The 19,213-nt window shown below is 40.3% G+C and overlaps 1 protein-coding gene across 7 annotated transcripts in view; it reads left to right on the plus strand.

The window, feature by feature from the left end:
* GLRA2 (glycine receptor alpha 2) overlaps positions 1–17,783 on the plus strand; it is a 131,567-nt gene extending 113,784 nt beyond the window's left edge. For all 7 annotated transcript variants that reach the window (XM_027778985.2, XM_005231934.3, XM_027778984.2 and 4 more), the window contains one exon: positions 16,240–17,783. In XM_027778985.2, coding sequence (XP_027634786.1) covers positions 16,240–16,518 — 279 coding nt within the window. In that variant the 3' untranslated portion in view covers positions 16,519–17,783. The remainder of the gene's footprint in view (positions 1–16,239) is intronic.
* Positions 17,784–19,213: the final 1,430 nt, after the last annotated feature.

Consider the following 19,213-nt stretch of genomic DNA (forward strand, 5'->3'; position numbering starts at 1 on the left):
AGCCTAGTCAATGTGTTCTTCATGTGTTATTTGTTTTCAGTTTAACCTTTCTACCTAGCAATACTCAAGTTCTTTATCACAGACCCCATAAAACTGGATTCCTATCAGAAATAATCGATCTTTATTATAGATATTTTTAAAAAAATGCTTGCAAACAATTGTTTTAGTAATGTATACAGAAAGGTATCATATTGGATTTAGACTCTTGTTTTCAGGTTTACATTTTAGGCAAAATGAACTTGTCACCTGTTTAAGCTAAACATGCTGCATTATGGTCAGAAGGGCAAAGTGACTTAGTAGGAACATTTCTTCTGGTCATTATCTAAAATCAGAAGTTAAATAGCCAGTGTAGCTTTGAAATTCATGGGGCAGCTGTTCAGCAACTGGCTGCATCTTTTCTCTCTGAGAAGCTCCATCTGGAGATGCTAAACCCAAAGAAGGCTGTCCCATGTTAGGCCAGGACTCTGCCCAGCACAGGAAGCTCTCTGTGACAGCAATATGCCCTCAGTGTATCCTCCTGGGTTCCAGCACTTCGCAGCTCAAGGACTTTCTAAGCCAGAGGTGGTATTTTTGTGATGAGTAGCCTTTACTATTTATGGATTTAAAAAAATCATAAAACATGAAACACTAAGCCAGTGCTGCTGTTCCAAATCTTCACTTCACATTGACTTCAGATCTTACATAAAAGTAATAGATTAGCTAGCTATTGCAGTCCTTTTTTAAAATGTTTTTGAACACTGCCAGTTTGTTCCTTATTTTGGAGATGTCCTAGATTTGTCTGTCATGAACTACAGTGGAATCAGTTCTGTATTTTTTGCTAATGGGTGGGTCTTTTATTATTCTGCCCTTACTGTTACCTGTGATGGATGTTCATGCAGTGGAAATACAAACTGTACTTTTTCATAGAGACTAAACAAGAGTGGAAGAAAGGCTAATAAAAAGTCCATAGAGTGTAGCTTTTTGTAGGCACGTAAAATGTTGTCTGGCTCCTTAGCTGCAAATACTATTTTTTTTTCTTTTCTTTTCTTTTTTTTTTTTCTTTAAGTTTGCACAAGGGATGTTTTTCCCCAAATACATGACAGCTTTTTTAAGATGCTCTGGTGCTGTATGCTCCTGTTCTTCTCTTACTTCTAGGTACTGGGGATGCCTGTTTGTGTTATCTGTCTCTTCTTTGTTCTTTCATCTTTATTCACTTTCCCTTGTGGCTCATGTTATGTTATTTTGTTGTAAAAAATAATCTATTTGAATTTTACTTTTTGATGCATGAAGCCTGATGATTTTGTCACTCTTCTTTGTTCTGTTACTGCCTTTCCCTTTGTTTGGTGAGTTATCTTGTGGGTATTTTCATAGCTGGGGTTGAACATCAGACTTATAACAACAGACTTTTTTCACCAGATGATGTGTTTGAACATAACAGCTGTTATTTCCTGAATAGTTTTCAAACCTCACGTGAAGCTAATAGATGGTTTTATTGCATGCAGCATCCCAATCAGTGTTCTCAGAGGCTCGCTGTTTTTCTGTCACTGCTATTCAGTCCTAGCTGCCCAAGCTGCCTCTTGTGAGTCTGTCAAATATGTACCTCCTTCATCTATGAAACAAGAACCTAGTTCTCCTGCAGTGAGGTCTTATTCATCCAAAGAGAGAAAGTTATTTTAGAGTTACCTCTTGGGTGAGCTGTGGGCTGCCTTAGCCCGAGGCAGATGCCTGCACTCCCAAAGCTCTGTACCCCAGGGGTACCCAAAAAATAATGGACATGCCATGGTGGGATGTGTATTTTGACCTTTCTTTTCCAAGCCCTTCCCTCTTGCCTTTCATATCAAAGTGAAGATGCCTTAGGAACTGGTACCAAATTAGATGAATCTGGGGATCCTTTCTGCCAGAAGCTTTCGAAGCTTCAAAGCAAAGCAAAAAGGCTTAGCATTTAGCCTCTTTGCATGTTTAAAGCATTACAATGTAGAGAAAGCTGTTTGGCCTGGATAGTTATTGATTTCTATTTTGTTCTTCAAACTACCAGCACAGAATCGTAGGATGGCAGGGAACAGGACCAGAGGAGCCTTTGAGAGCCAGCTGGCAGAGCCTGCACCAGGCGGTACACTGGGAGATTTATAGTTGCTGAAAATATTAATCAGTGCTATTAAAGAGTTTCTGCTGTAATGTGCTCAATATATCAGGAGTGAGGTTAAGAGAGATTTGTGAGCTATTGCTCCTCAGGGAGACTGTCAGCTGAATTCTATGCCTTTGTGAATGTGCCGACCTGCAGTTGAGTATTTCTGGTTTACACCCTGTAATTCTCCTTGACTTGCAAGTACCCCTGGAACACAGGTCAGTAGAAAACTCTCTGAACAATTATTTACCATTCTGGACAGGAAAAGCAATAGGTTCTTTCTATCCTAAGGCTCTTTGGTTCACCTTCCTTCAGCAGCAGCACAGGTTACAGCTGCTGAAATACAGCTGCTCAAATTTGTATTTTGTAACTAACTCATGCCAATCTTCTACTGACCTGTCTGCTGTCTGTTGTCTGTGTTCTCATCCTTTGTAGCACTGACAATTGCCCTTCACCCCACAGCCCCTTTTAGAGGTTACTGCTAATTTTAACTTCTGTCTGGATGGAGGAAACAATTTTTGAACAACATAGATGAGGAGCCAGGATTAATCCAATACTTTTTTTGACAGTGAAATAAAACCTATAAATGCATAATGCAGTCTAAAAACAACCTGCCTGAGCAATTAGCTCAGTAATCAGACATTTAAAAAACAGTGACAGAAGAGCAGAGCTACGGATTAAGATGCACAATGATTTTCTTTATTTAATAGAAAAGCATGCAGAATTTTAATTACGATCAGGAGATTTTACGTTTGCTGCAAGTAGTCATGTGGGTGCTAATGTGACAACTGTGGTTTGACAAGGAAACACCACACAAGGCAAGACTTGAAAACTGGCAGATAGAAACACAGTGACTTTTCATTTTGGGCCCTGCAACAACACACATCTGAAATGAATATGTGACAAGTGGAGAGTATTGGATTTCTGTGCGAGGAGTTGATAAGTCAGACAAACAGCAGCCATATATTATCCGTGATGGTGAAAAGATCACATCACTTATAACCTTTGGAGCAATGGGAAAACTGAACGCAACATCGTCTTACAATGATCTAAGAGAGCACTGTCTCTTTTTTTTTTCTCTCACTGGTTATATATAGCTGTTAGAGAGAGCCCTGCTGAGTGGAAAGTGGAGCATATGATCAAGGGCAGTCCAGTGAGTCAACTTACTGACTAATACTGTAGATTATCATGTCAAATATATAGCATCAGCAGTACGAACAATAATGAAGCCTAGTTTATTTCTTTCCTGTAAATTGAAATGAAGATGTGATTGGAATTGTCACACCTTGGATATATGAGCCAGATTCTTTTAATCATCTGAAACAAATTGCCTTATTCTTTATATTGACATTTATTTTAGGAGCCATTCCAAGACTGGCAAGCTGAAACCATCTATTTAAATGTGTCAAACACGTTTAAAATATCCTCTAGACAGCTGTCCCCTCAGGTGATGGTTCAACGGTCTCACCCTTTGAAATACCTGCTCCCCTCAGACCCAGAGAAGGGATAACTCAGCCTTTCATCCTGTGGGGAGAAATCATTCGGCACAGCATTATGCAGACACACTGCAAATGAGCTCCAGGATCATCAGTAAACCATCCAGCCACAAAGCTGATAGACCAAGAGTCACAGAAACCCCACATGGCCACCAAAAGGAGCCTTTCCTTGCCTGGTCTTCTGTGTTCCCGTGCTTCAGAGTGTCAGTGAGCAAGCATGAAGAGGGGGATACCGCTGATATTGTGCAGACTCCATGGGTTTCATTACTTTTGTTTTCTTTCCAAACTACAGGCAGAATATATCCATGTGTTTTGTAGGTTTGTTTATGGCATTGATCAGTAAGGTGGTGTTCTCTGTAATGGCAAATTAAACCCACTTGAATAGAAGAAGCAGTTAGCAATCTGGTGAAATTTCCACTCCATACAGAAGGGGTTCTTTTTAATTTAGCCGTACAATACCAGGCTTCTTATGTTTTACTGGTGTCCAAGCTCCAGGTGAAGGTCTGATCACCTTTTGGTCCGTCAGAACTCTAGCATGAGCAAAAACTAAGGGAGATAACATTCCAATTGCAAGTCAGTGCCATTCCATCAAGGATAAAAAGAGTACATAACCAGAGTTATTGATTTCTAAACTCCTTTCCCTAATAAAAGAGCTGAGAGTAATTGCAGAGACATTTACTAACTGTTTGCTAAAGATAAGTCACAAAGCCCAAATATTGCTTATCTGTTAAGTATAATTTCCTGAAGGTGGTGTGTAAACTAATATAGAAATTAGCACAGTGTTATAAATTTAACACGTATAAGGAAAAACAGATGGTACTACTGTGATTGGACATGTCATTGGAGTTTTCCAAAGCATGCCAAATCTTTAATCTATTACTATTTGCATATGCTACCACATAACTCAGTTTTCAGTTGACTAGAACAACATGTACTATGCACAAACACCAACTCTTTGCTGAGGTTTACACTTAGAATAAAAATGAAATCCCATTTGCTGGTTTTGCAGCACTCATTGTGTTCATTTTTCAAAGCCTCCAGATGGTTCATGTTGCACATTCTGGGAGGACAGAAAGCCACAGACTGCTCCATGGGCCAACGTACTCAGCGATCTTCAGCTTTCCATGCCAGCAATGGGGTGTTCTCTATGTCATGGACAATAGTACAAATGAGAAGTAATAGATTTAAAACCGCCTTGTGGTACTGGAAACTCTTTGAGCAATTAGGAGTTCTGTGGATATCCAAAACTGAAAGGTTTTAATTAAAAAAAAAAAAAAAAAATCAACTATTTTCTGGTTATTCTTAAAAGGTAGAATAACACCTCTCAGATCAGAGGTGGTCTTGGCAATGTGGAGCTCTATTTTTATGATTTGTCTTTTCTTTGGAGGAAAAGAATTTAGCTGCAAAAAGCAGAAAGGGGCAAGGGCACACAGGGGTTGAGGAAGAAACTGAATTTGGTAAGCAGAAGATGGAGGTCACTTATTTGAAAATCATTGAGGGTGAAAGCATTAAAGAGGAGGTAGGCAAGAGCAGAAGTGGGAATTAGTGAGGCAAATGTGTGGTAGAAAAAAGTAGAAAAGGAGTCAAGAAGAGGAGAGGCAGGTGCAGAAGGAAGGCAACAGGGAAGCAAAAGGACCAAGAGTAGCTATTGAATACCATTTCCTTCATCACTTTGCTTGTCTTTCACATTAGTGGTTTTAAGACACCATTCATGTTTCCAGCTCAGAGGACAAACAAATCAGGTTAATTCTCACTCATTATAAATGCACAGTGTGTGTGATATCCTGTTGTGCAGTATTTAGGCTGTCCCCAAACCCATCATTTTGTTTGGTCCTCACGGAGTGCTCCTGCCTGGTACTTATGAGGCTGTTGGATGTTCGGTGAAGTAGAAACCCATGCTGCCAGGTCTCCCTTTGACTCTGGGGGTTCCTGCACTGCTTTCATTCTCTGGTTTATTGTCTTACTTCCTGAACACTATCCTTCCCCAGAGGTTATTCCCTCACAAGAATAGGTGGCACAAGGTCAGGTGGTCATAGGCCCTCAGGATGAGTCCTGACCTCTTCAGTATACCCAAGGACAGGCTTCTCCAGAGCTCCAGCACTGCAAACACTGGTTTAGAATTACTCCAGGACATATAAAAGATGAAACATACAACATGTACATTTCAGGAAGGCTGCTGGCATAACAGCCCTTCATTTTGATGTATTCTTGCACTTGCTCCTCAGGATAAATTAATCAGACATTTCTTCTCCTGTTTTCCTTGATATTCTTGAGCAAAACCTGCGTTCAGATGAGTGTCTCAGATCCTCTCCCAAGAATATCTCGTCCACTACTATAGCCATGCTTCTGTGTTTCATCTGCCTGTACCTCTCTATATTGTTTTTGTACTGAATTTTCTTATATACTATTAAATCTACTGTTTCAGGTTATCCTTTAATCAGTTTTGCCAAGTAATAAAAGCCCATCACCAGGCGATCTGTTGCTTAGCTACTGGCCTGGGCAGATGGTCCTCCTGGAGAGGTGCCAGCACCCCAGCAAAGAGCGTGTTCATGGGCATGAGAGGATTGAGATGGTTTAATGACCCTTGCCCATGTATTCTGTATCCTTGCTCCTCAGAACTGCATTCCAGTCTGAAGGGGAGAAGCCAGCAGAAAAGTTAGCATTTTGAGAAGTTATTCAAAATGGAGTTTGCGGTTCAATAAAGACTGTGGAGAGAGCTCCTAACCTTAAGATGGAATAAAAAAAGATCTCACTAGGTTCACTTCCCATTAACAAATGCCTTTAGGGACTATAAAAGGCACTAGATGGCTAAATTAAGTAGATGCCCACACATATATGTATATACACATACCTACATGTGTGGGTGCATACAGACTGTGTGAGTGTGCATACTTATGTGTGTTTGTGTGTGTAATAAAGAGAAAAAATATCAAACTCATTTTAAATGAAACCTTACATAATTTCTGTTGTATTCCCACTTCCAATGACCTTGTAGGATTTGTGGATTTATTGCTTACAAGATGAGAAAAAAAACACCCAACAATTGTGTGTAAAGATTGCACTATCAAGTTGCTATAGCATTGAGTGCCATTGATTTTTCACCTCATGATGAGTTTTTATTTTGCTGTGAATAAATGATATCAGTTTTATAGAGCAACCCTCACAGAAGCAAATCAAAATGAAAATACAGAAGCCCACTTGTGTAGTAAATTTCTAATACATTCAAACAGTCAAGATGATTCTAAGATGCAACAATTTAATTTTAGAAACAAGTCTGAAGTGCAGATACCTGACAAATACTTTATTTAACCCAATCAATCATGCTTCAAAGCTATCTAAAAACAGAGAAATCCAGATTGAGATCTTGGCTCACAACAAGTACTAAATGATATGCAAAGCCAGAAAGAGTAATTTGTGTAATAGAAGATAATAAAAGAAAATTGACCCCAAAACATTATTTATTGGAAGTCTGGTATTAAGATCTGGTAACTGGAAAAGGAAAGCATGATTTATCAGTTGGCTTGTCTCCTCAGGAAAAAAAAAACCAAACAACACACAAAACTTATAAAATTTACATGTGAACACTTTAAGATTATTCATATTTTCTTGACTATATTTAACAACAGAATTAAGTTATTATTGCAATATTTAATTCGTTTTGTGCAGTGTTTGCATAAATTAAATGCATGAATGTCTGAGAAAGCTCTGGTAATTTCTGTCTGCATTTGTTGGGGTTTGTTCTGTGTGTTGTAGAAAATGGCTTGAAGGAGAGAATCCACCAACAGAAAGAAAAGTCTCTTGCTTCCCCTTCCCCTTCCCCTGAGCATGAGACAGGCAGCGCTCAGCAAGGAGTGTGGATGCCACAGGTCCCAGCGCTTTGTCCCCAGCCCTGGCCCAGGCGCGGAGGACGGTGTCTGCTGTCCCTGGCCCACCACAGAGTGGCTGCAGATTGGCCCAGAAAACTGGGGGAGCTGAGGGAATCAAAACCCAAGCCTGAAAAAATCCTCAGCAATACATTTTTCTAGGGGCTAATCTGCATGAATCAAATCACGAGTCCATTTATGGGTCCTTTATGCACACACACACTTTTATTTCCTTTTTTAATTTTGACTGTTTGGCACACGAGATACTCTGAGATGCCATGGTCAGGGCACAGGGGTGCTTTAACAAAGTAATCTAAGATAATTACAGCTGAGGCAGAGGCCAGTGAGAAATTTCCCAAAGGTGTAATAAAAACCATTTTCCCCAAAATATTTAAATCTGCTTGGAGAAAAGCACCAGAGAACCTGATGGGAACGGTCCTGCGGAGGTGTGTGCTCAGAGATCCCTGTCCATGACCGGGGGATTTGAGCTCAGTTGCCCCACATGCTAGGGTAGCAGTTTCCCCAAGCTTGTCACACAGCCAGGGGGACACCCATGCACCTTTGTCCTAGGATGGGACTTGCTGGGTGGTGCTGGCAATGCAGCAGGTTTCAGGGCAGGAGAGCAATGAAGTCTGAGGCTGGGGCTTGAATGCTTCCAACAGGAGGCAGGTGATAGAGTCTGCTTGTGCCCTGCCTCGTCTCTCCTGAGGTAGATATTTTGCAGAAAGCAAGAGAAAGTGGGAAAGGTGAATTTTAGGTACATTCCTTTTGGTGTTTTAAGTTTTTGAGATTCTAAAATTTTAGCAAATAAAGTCTTGCTTTACATCATTTTGCTTTAATGTGCCCATTAAATGCTATTCAATGGTCCAGCTGAAATAGTCACCTACTTAAACACTAGCTTTGCAGTTTGTTCAGCATTGCATGCAGACAGCATGAGCAGAAATTCGTTGCCCTGTATCTGACGGATTTCTGGTCAGAGCAGATTATCCTTCAGATTGAGGACATTAGCACCTCTTTGTTTCATGTAAAACAAACTAATATGCCATTCTCACTGATACACTGGACAATCTCTGCTTTCATCAGAGACATGGGCAGAAGAGTTACCCACGAGCATTCAAGCCTCCAGACCTCACTGCTCTGAGAGGATTTCATATACAGGCAAATTATGTCTATGAGACATTCACAGACCACCATGTCTGGATATTTCAAGGTATTACGTTTCTTTAAAACAAAGGGAAACCAAGACACTCTGTTAGGAATAGATCTGCTGTTATTTAGGCGCTATAGCTCTCTATCATAACACCTATGATACTCTGCAGAACAGAAGTTCATCTGGTTCTCCCTTCCTCTGTCCAAATTAAAATATTAATTATATTATATATAAAATATGAAGGTGAATAAGACAGTTACATTAACTGCATTTGCAAAATTGAGAGAAGGAAACTTTGCTTTATTAAAGAAAAAAAATAATTTTGTAACAAACCCATCGCCCTTACTGACTGTATAATCTGTATTATTAAAGTAATCCTTGAAAAATTTAGGTTTCACTTAAAGATATTTCAAGCCAGAAAAATATTTTTGCTTCACAACATGTTTAAATGATGTTACTCTTCCAGTTGGATAATGTTCAATTCCTACTCGAAGAGGGTGAAGCCACATTAAGTAGTATTTCATTATTGTATTAACAACAGTTCACTTGCTGTTCTTACAGAATGAATAAGTAAATCACTCACGCTTCAGAGATTCTTCTGCTGTTTATTGGAGATAGGAGGTATTACTAAACACAGCTTTCTAGAACAAACCTAAATTTATCCATTGGAAACCCTCTACCGAAGACAACAATGACCAATCTCTCTCCCATTAATTAAAATGTCAGTGCTATTTATAATACAAGGTCTCATTTACTTAGGCTTTATAAGGTTTGAGTGTCCAAATGAGAGAAAAAACAAATCTCAGTGAGCAGAAAAATCCGTATTAAGAGATAGAGAAGGGGTGAACACCACTGTCACACACAGAATGATGGGTCCTGATGGAGTGGCATCATGCAGTAGTATCAGTCAGAGACTGCTTATGCTTTTGATGAAACATCTTGATGAACATTTTGGAAAAACAATACTTAGGCCAAGTCCTGGAAAGTTTTTGATCTATACTTTGTGCAGGATTGAGGTGATAAAGTGACAATTTTACATCACCCTCTGCTCCTCTGAAACCTGGATTAAGGAGGAGTGGCAATAGCATCTGGCGTAGGTGAGCTGAGATCCAGATTTCTTCAGTGTGGAAGAAATCAGATAAGCTTGTTAGTGACCTCTTTACTACCAAATGCCACCAGAGCTTGCTCCATCTTCCCTTTTATCCCTGTCTAAAAACCTGTAACACACAGATCTGCTATGTAAGAGTCATTTCTTTCTGTATCAGCAAGATTTAGCCTCATGTGAAAAGAAAAATATGACACTCAAAGTACTAAAAACCAGGGGAAATGCAGGACATTTCAACATTGGCTCCAGCTCCCAGCATATTGTCAAGAAATGGAAGAGCTGAATTCCCATAGAACATGCCATATTCAGTGAGAAGGAATGGCCTCTGTTCCAGAATCCTTTCTCCAGCAGCAGTCTGGCATGGATATTGAGGCAAATTGTATTTTAAAACCCCAAGACAAAGCTAGAAGGACTTCTCTGTTTTCTGAAAATAAGCAACCAAGAGTGCACTTTTGCATGAACCAGGTTGCACTTTCAATAGCTGCATGTGGACCTTTGAATCTGTGTCATTGTGCTACTTTCAACATCTGAAATGTCATCACACAATGATTTATACACATAAATGAAAGATAATAATTTCCTTTAAAAAAAAAAAAGTCTCCATTTCTTCTTCATGGTATTATTGTGCTTTATCCTATTTCCTGCGTTGAAAAAAAACATCACATACAACCCCCTGCAAAACATAACCTACTCATTTTCCTTCCATTTATTAATTTTCACCATGATTTTATGATTTGTGATGTCCTCCCCAGAACACAACCTTTCTAAGACGAAGAAATCTCATCTACTTTGTTTCTCCTCATGCAGAAAGTCTATTATCCTAGCTGCTCCTCTTTGTATTTTTTCCTAATTCTGCTGTCTTTGCTGAGTTTGAATGACCAGAAATGCTCCTTGTGTTCAAAAACTGATCATGCTATGAGTAGATAAAGTGGCAGAATGACGTTTTCAGTTTCATTCGCCCATTGTCTGACTGCTGCTTAGCAGAGGGCTAATGATGTCAGAATCATCTACGTGGTAATTCCCCAAAGTCCCACCCAGGAAGGAACCAATTTTGAGCTCATTACTGTCTATGTGTAATTAGGATTACCTTTTGCAATGTGCTCTACCTTGCACATATCAACCTTGTATTTCATTTGCTGCCATTTGTTACTTAGTTACTCAGCATTCAGAAATCCTTCTGGAAGGCCTGGCTTGGATTCGTCCACTTTGAATAGCTTTTTTCACCTGTCGTTGGGAACCTTTGTCCCAGCTCATTTACAAATTTCTTTCTTGTTACTGGTTCTCACACACATTCTTGGGGATTCCCTCCAGTGAATCCCTCAGTTATGAAATCAAACTTTTACTCCTAAACTCCATTACTAACTTTTAAACAGTTAATCTCTGAAAGAACCTTCCCTCTTGTCTCCTGACAATTTAGCTTTGCAAAAGCCTTCCTCTAGACATGCTTCTCAGCTGAACTACCTTCATCCACATAGTCAGTGACTCTTGAGAAACTGAATGACTGAAACCATGCAAGCACGACTGTCTTTGCAAAACCGCACTGTGAATTATGTAAAGTAGTGAGAGATGGGAGCTGTTTCAAAATCATAAAGATGATTTAGGAATTAAGTCTCCAAAGCTATTTTGGTATCTAATTCCTATTGATTCCATTATGCATTGAAGTCTGAGTTTATTGTGGGTTTCTAACTTCCTCCTTATGAATGCCAAAAGGAAAATTTCTCTGACAGTTTCTATCCTATACCTAAAATTAATCTCCTATGTCCTTGAAATTTAATTAAACCAGATAGTCTTTAAAATTGTTTGTCCACCATATGTTGGAAAAAGAGTAGCAAAATTAAATTAATAAATCACATCAGAGACTAAATTAAATACACCGTTTGAAGCCAGCCTCTCATTTTCCTCATTGTTAAAACTGAGTCAATGCTGACAATAAGCATTTAAAACTGGTGAGGACAAAGCTTTTCAGAATGCATTGTACAGAAAACTGTGCGTGCAAGGTATTGAATGGACTAGATTTTCTGAAGTGTTTTTCCCATTCCTGACTGCTTTGGTGTGAAGTTGGTAGTATGAATTACATTCTACACCTGATGGAATAGAAATAAAAGCTTTACAAAGATGGAAGATGAAGAAAGAAAACCATGTCAGAAATATAACCCCCCTGATTTACATCTTGCCTACTGTAGAGTTCTCAGGAAATTCTGATGCCATTACTTTGTAAAGCACAGAAAATTACTAAATTCATAAACGGAAATTAAAAATTGAGAGAAAAATTTAATTCTTGTTTGATGAAAATTATTTAAGTCAAACACCTAAGCATGTTTATTATGACACCATAAGGTAATACACGTAAACTTGTGCTGTTTGAAAAAGCGTCTGTGAAAAGCATTTGTCCAGATCTCAAGAAATGTAATTAGTTTTCAAATGACAATTTTTCTAAAATACTCAGGAGTGTGAACATCTGAGAGGCAGCCATCAAAAGAACACTTTCATCCTGCTATTTGTTTCTTTTCTGTTTCTCCTCCTATCTTGTGACCCTTTTCTCTGTCTTTATCAAGGACAGATTGAGCTATGACTATACGACAAGCAAGACTACACATCCCTTTAGAAGGATAAAGTTAATGACTTCAATGGCAGTGGATTCTGACGCTCCAGTTGATGTCTAGTGGCTTCCAGATGCTCTTTATTTTGTTTTTAAAATGTGTAAAAGCATAAATAGCCTGTGATTTAAGCAAGTGAGATCCTGTCTGGTTTAAAATGAATAAGTTTTTTGTGTAACCTGATTAAAACAATGATAGAGATATTTGCAAAGTCGTTTGGACTCTTTTACCGGTGACTAAGCTGGTAACCAACACAGGTTGAAGACTGTCTTTGGGTGAGACTCCATGGTAGGGTATGTCAGATGGTACGAATCAATTGTACCCTTAAGAATGAAGAGTCACTCTGCAACCCCACCAGCAGGTACCCTAGGCAGGTTGCCCAATAGTTCACCAAGCCTCTAGGTTAAAGACAGACATAGCCACTATCTTAAGGGGAGGCGCTTGAGGTCAGTTCCCCATATTTCATTTTGAAACATGAAAAAAAAAAAGGGGTTCTCTGTCAAAGGATCTAAATTTGGGATTCTTTCTCTGTGACTATTCCACCAAATCCTTTATATGTAACAGAATGTTGCAAAATAATCTAAAATGTCAAACCATAGCTTTTCCGTAAGATTATGGTGGTTTAGAGACAGTTTTTTTAACTATATCTGTAGTGCTGAAGTAAATCATATCGGGGATTTCATTGTTCCTGAGGCCAGTTATCACCACATGGCTCATGACCACGGTAGTGGTCTGCATTATTAGTCTGCAGTGCAGCAGGTTCATCTGGGAGAAAGCTTGGCATGATCCATGCCGGAGTGTGGTAACTCACAAACAGCATGGACAATGAAGTTCCAGCACTCGGATTGACCCCTGGCTCAGCAGCAGGGAGGAAGTCTTTCTGTCCCCACTGTTTCATTTTGGGTGGAACTGGTTTAAGGGCTAAGGGGGGCAACAGAACACAAGCCTGACTCCACAGTCTCATGGGAAAAGCATCTTCCTAGCACAGGCATGTCAGTGTGGATCTCTGCAGGGTTTTGCTGTTAATTTTCAACATTATTGGCCAATTTCACCAGAAAGAGTAGAGACCTTACCACCCTGAAATCTTTCAGGTGATGTCTGGTCAGGTGGGAGAGTGTTGATGGGGTCAGATTTTGCCTGTGAGACTGCAGGTGCTAGCAGTGCTCAGAGGGCTGGCAGGTGTCAAACTAAAAAGCCCCTTCAGCTCCTGGGGGATTTCACTGCTGAAAATCATGTAGTGGTTATGGACCTCTGGCACCTCCAGGGCCAGAGGTAGGGGGTGTAGGGATGGTGGCTTTGCTTGCTTCCAGTAGCACTTAGATCATCACAACAGCTATGGATTAGGTGTCTCTGGTGCTAAGTTTTGTAAAAGTGTAATATAAAACAGAGAAACAAGTGGCAGGGTAGAAACACAGTGCCATTCTCTTAATTAATTATTTAGCCTTTGAAAAAAGCTTTGCTGTTAAAGGATGAAACAAAGCTACATAAACACACAAATTTTTGCAACTAGCAACAAGCTCCCTGTTGGGAGAACAGGTAACAAACCAATCCAGAGAGTTATCGTGGAGAAGGAGATTCAAAGCTTGCTCAAGCAGAGAAGGAAGCCAAGCACGTGCTCCTCATACCCCAGGTGAATGCTGTACCTCTTGTATCCAGGGTAAATCGGTATCTACTGCAGTCCTCTATAAAAAGCTAGCATAAGGACTGGGCACACTTCCCTCCAGGTTTTGTGAGGAAGAAGTGGCACAGCCAACTGTGTGGAGGGAAAAGGAGGGCTCTAACGCACCTTGGGAAATGAGTGGCTCCTTACAGCTAAAGGTTGGGTGCTGAAGACCTGAAAGAAATTTAAACATCCCTGTCCCTGATTTCAGACGGCTTCCCACTTGACTTACAACAGTGTAAGCTCAAAAGCAGGGCTATGACATTGAAGATTAATTGCTCAGCCCCATGCGAAAAAGCTGCAGCCCGGCAGGGCACAGTGGAAGCTGGGACTCTCCAAGTGCTGCAATGAGCTCAGTACATTTTTTTCTTCCCATAGATCCCTCAGGAGTAACAGAAATTACATTTTTGAAAAATGAATGAAGTACGTATGGCAACACAGCTGCTGAAAATCTGTTACCCTTTTTAATCACCTCTTGTGTCCTGTGCATGAAATTTTATCCTTCAAACTCAGTAAAATGGCAAGTGCTGTGAGGAAGGCAGCTGCCTGTATTATTGGAGGACTTTGTGATGTTATTAAGTCATGCAAGAGAAGCCTTGCCTACAAGACTATCCAGAAGCTAGGTCTCAGTGGGTTCATCTTTAAAATATTTTACATATTTATAATCTCTAGGACAAGCAGATTTTCAGAGTTTTCACAGAAAGACTGTAAATAAATAATGTTGAAAAAGGAGAGGACCGTGTTTCTTTTTCTTAATGATGGTGAGGGATATAAAGGAAAGGGATATAAACCCTGGATAAGTGCTCAAACAGCCTTGCAATATCGGTTTCCCACCTGCTCGCAGGTACACTGTAGACTAGTCCTCAGGCTGAAGTAACAGGGGCACCAAAGCACTGTTTACTCTCTATCCTCCTTCCATAAGCACTCAATGTCACAAGCAGTCAGGGTGTCTATTTCTCATTTGGTAGCCTTGGATCACACTACTGGTTATTCATGTTTGTGTGTCATCTCCAAGGTAAGGAGAGCAAGTCAGGTGATATATTCAATTTGAATGCTGGAGCTGGGAAGAGAGAAAGATGCAATTATTGAAAGAGGTGCTTCTGTGAAGGAACAGTGATTTACATGCTGAATAGGTGTAAATTATCCTCCCTCCCCACCCCCAAGTTCAGCAAATGTACTTCTGATTTAATATCTTGCTGCTGTGATATTTTTTCTTGCAGTCTCTGATTCTCTGTTAAGATCAGAAGGCTGTGGTTTAGTGAGAGGTACGAGGGAGTATTCCCTGTGAGGGAGCGGGCTCCTTGTGAGCCCAGGAAGTGGTCATTTTAAGTCAACAATGAAGTATTTGTTGGTTAAAGAGAAGGTCTTTAACTAGGGCAAGCTACTGGACCTATAATTCATCCCTACTGGAATGAAAAATACAAAGCTGCTTGTTTGTTGGTTTTGACTCCTTCATGGAGGGCTTCCCATAACTGTTAACAGCTTGTGTATTATTGTGCTATCAGACAGGAGAAATGGCAGTGGGAATCTACCAGCACAGTCACAGACCTTTCATCACACAGTTATGATGGTGATGAAGTTCAGTGGCAGTTACTCATCTCTCCAAAAACAAGTCTTACCCACTCAGACAAGAGAGAGAATGGATTTCTGCAAGATGGTGCTATATTATCTCGCACTATTGCACCTAACTTCCCAGTAACCACTAAATCCAAGTGCCCAGTGCACTTTGAAGTACTGATTGTCAGAGCACTCCTGTGAGCAAGGAGGGACCGTGACCTACCCTTGTTTCGTAGATGGAGGTGCAAGGCTGTGGCTGGGTTGAGCCATGGACACACATTGCCGTGAGCCTGGGCCCTGGGATCTCTGGGATCTCTGGGTTATTCCATTCAACCTGGCCAGAGCAGACTCCCTGCTACCAGCATGACCATGTTTCCTCCCCACAGCAAGCCCAAGGAGAGTAATAAGAAACCTGTGGAGTCAGATCTCCTCCCTGTGGGTTTGAGATAGAGCTTGCTGCCCAGCGCATTTGATTTAGTCATAGCTAGAAAAATTAAAGCTCTGATTCACACTGGCAGTCACCTAATTTACATGTATTTTATATCAGTTTTAATTGCATGCTTTTCTTTGAAACATGAACTTTGTATCATAGCTTAATCAGCTAATTTGCTGAGGTGCTTTGGAGGGGTGCACCTCAACTACTCAAATATGTGGTGTGCTCAATAGATAGATGATTGTGTGTCTTATTTATCTTCTTTATCTCCCAGGAAGATGAAGTTGCTCGTGACAGTCGATTCAATTTCAGTGGCTATGGCATGGGTCACTGCCTCCAAGTCAAAGATGGCACAGCAGTCAAGGCTACTCCTCCCAACCCACCTCCTGCACCACCAAAGGATTCAGATTCCATCAAAAAGAAGTTTGTTGACCGTGCAAAAAGGATTGATACAATATCCCGTGCTGCATTCCCACTCGCCTTCCTCATTTTCAACATCTTTTACTGGATTACATATAAAATTATACGGCATGAGGACATTCACAAGAAATAGGCAACTCTGGTTCTTCAAGACTTCTTAGCCAAAGTGATCCACGTGTAAATAAACAGCGAAATATCTTACTGTCATTTGGACTAAGGGTTGGTGTGTTGTCGTCGTCCCCATCGTCGTCGTCCCCCCACCCCCCCCCCGCCCAGGACAATGAAGAAAAAATGAACAAAGAGGATAAGAAGTATAAAAGGAAAAGTGATTAAATAAAAAATATGCCGGCAGACCAGTCAATGAGGGTTCCCCTCATGTACTCTCAGTGTTGTTCTTCCAGATTCAGCATTGATCAGACATCTGTAAACGGGGCCAAATTTTACCCAGCTTTATCACTAAGAAAATACCTTACAAAACAAAAGAGAATCAGAAAACAAACAATTCTCCTAACACATCTACCAAGAGACTGTGGTGGCTACAGTACAGTGAGTTATAAGAGGACCAAACTTTTTCAGGATGTTGCCTTTCTATTTGAAACAAGTCTACTGAGCTACATTCCATGACCATGTCTGTAGTTAGTGGTTTCACTAAGGAGTCCTTTTGTGGGTTGTAAATTATTTCTACTGATAGGGGAGAAGAAAAAAAAAAACCGAAAAAAAAAGATTTATACTTTACTATCCTTGTGGGTGTGCATTTTAATATTATCTTGCTTTACTAGAGTTGTAATTTTGAACTTGTGTGTTGTGTGATTTATTTGATAGTTGACACTCCAAACCCAGTGAAACTGCCCAGTTTATTTTTGTTGGAAGCCAGTGCACTTACTTTATTTTATGTCTGCTGATTTTACATGCAACTTGAGGTGCCAAACTGTATTTTACCTATTGTGCTACCCTGTACCACACAGCTTAGTAAGAACTTGTTTCCTCAAAGGTGTAGCTCAGTTTAGCATTGAGTTTCTATTACTGCTCTCATTGTAGCTGCAATCAATAGCTCTATAGGTAAACACAACTTGTTTACAGACCTCTAATTTGTATCTTTACTCAAAGTGGCTATCATTTTAAATATCATTAATTAACCTAAGAATTTTAAAACTGTACTGTGATTTTCAGACCCTGTTACCTTTTGGTGCCGGATCTGCGTTATTCAAATCCTTGCTACATGTTTTAAAGTAGAAAATTAAAAAAAAAAAAAAAAAAAAAAGATGGTATTTTTGCTTACACAGAAGACAACCTGTAACATAAGATGAATCAAACATTAAAATTTTACACTTGCTGTAAAAGGGTTTATTAAAAAATGGTATTTGTTCAATTTCAATAAAGCTAAATGTGGTACTAACATTTCTTCACTCTTTTCTTCATTTGCAGCAGCAGGGCTGCTTGTGCCAGGGCCCAGCTCTTCCACCACTCTGTCAGCAGAAAGAGGGTGAAAAGCAACCTTCTGCTGATCTGGCTTAGCATGCCAAATTTTGCTATCTATCCCGCAGCAAAGGGGCTGTTGCAGCCCCTGGGAGTACTTTAAGGACTGTGTCAGGAATGTTGCTAGGATATGACAGGAACATTTGCAGAACGTTTGCATTTGAAGAGCCAGGCTGGGGGTAGAGGGCACTACCGTCCCTGCTCACAGCATCCCTGCATGGCCAGAAGCATGCCTCAGCTTCACACATGCTGTGCTTGGCTTCAGGGGAATCCTAAACTTTCTCCTGACTTTCTTACTGCTTCACCGCTTCACCACTTCGGTGAGCTGAAGGACATGCTGAGATGGCCTACATCAGCTGTCTCATGTAGATATTGTAATGACCCATAGTTTCAAAGCAAATTAAATTGCATCCAGTTCAGTGCCCTTCCCTTGAGAGGCCAAAGTACACACCCTGTAGCTGCTGGACAGATACATCTTTCCCCTCCCCTTAGTGATGAGATGTGGTACAGAGACATACTGTAGCTGCAGTCCCCCTCCAGCTGCCTGCAACTACCAGGCTTTGCTCCTTTCCCAGGACAGGGAGGGAATCTAGAGAGCTTGACAAGTCTAATTCCCAAAGAGTTACGTAAATTAATGATAAAAAGCCAGCTGTGCATTTTACCTCCCCATACCCTCCTCAGCTCTGTGGACTCTCCTGTCACTTACACCTGTGACGGAATTGGCAACGGTCATCATCATCTCTTTGAGACCGTGGATACAAACAGGACTGACAGCCCCAGAAGGGGGGACAGGTGAGAACTCAAGGCAACTGTCCAAACTATTTTGCTTTGCAAAATAAGCTTTTGAATCAAAATTAGGTATGATAATATTTGTAATCTTTATAGTATAAGATTTGCTTTTATTCCTTTTTAAATCGGAACAGTATTAGATTAGTGGGTAATGGAGTGCAATCCTAGTCCCACAAACTCCTGCAGGGTGAGGGTACCCAGCTGTAAACTGTGGTTTTATGTGAAGTTAGGAACCTTCATTGATACATAAACATTCAGACCTCACTTTTACCAGCCTTTCATTCAAGAAACTCTGCTTTAAATGAAGGTGTAATGTCAGAATTAATGTTCATCCTCAGCACTTAAATGTGTTGGTAGTGACTGTCAGAGCCTATTGCTCATAGCTCCCCTGTATGACCACAGACCACTGCAATGGCAATGCAAAACTTTTATCAGCTAATGGATGTTTGTACATCCCTTTTTGTGGTGAAGCTCATGTGCCTCCAGCATCCACATCACAAATTCACCTGCATGCTCTGCAGCCCTTGGCTGTTAGCATGGACTAAATAGTTTGCTAAAACATT

This window comes from Falco peregrinus, chromosome 4, assembly GCF_023634155.1.
Source record: "Falco peregrinus isolate bFalPer1 chromosome 4, bFalPer1.pri, whole genome shotgun sequence".
Taxonomy (NCBI): domain Eukaryota; kingdom Metazoa; phylum Chordata; class Aves; order Falconiformes; family Falconidae; genus Falco; species Falco peregrinus.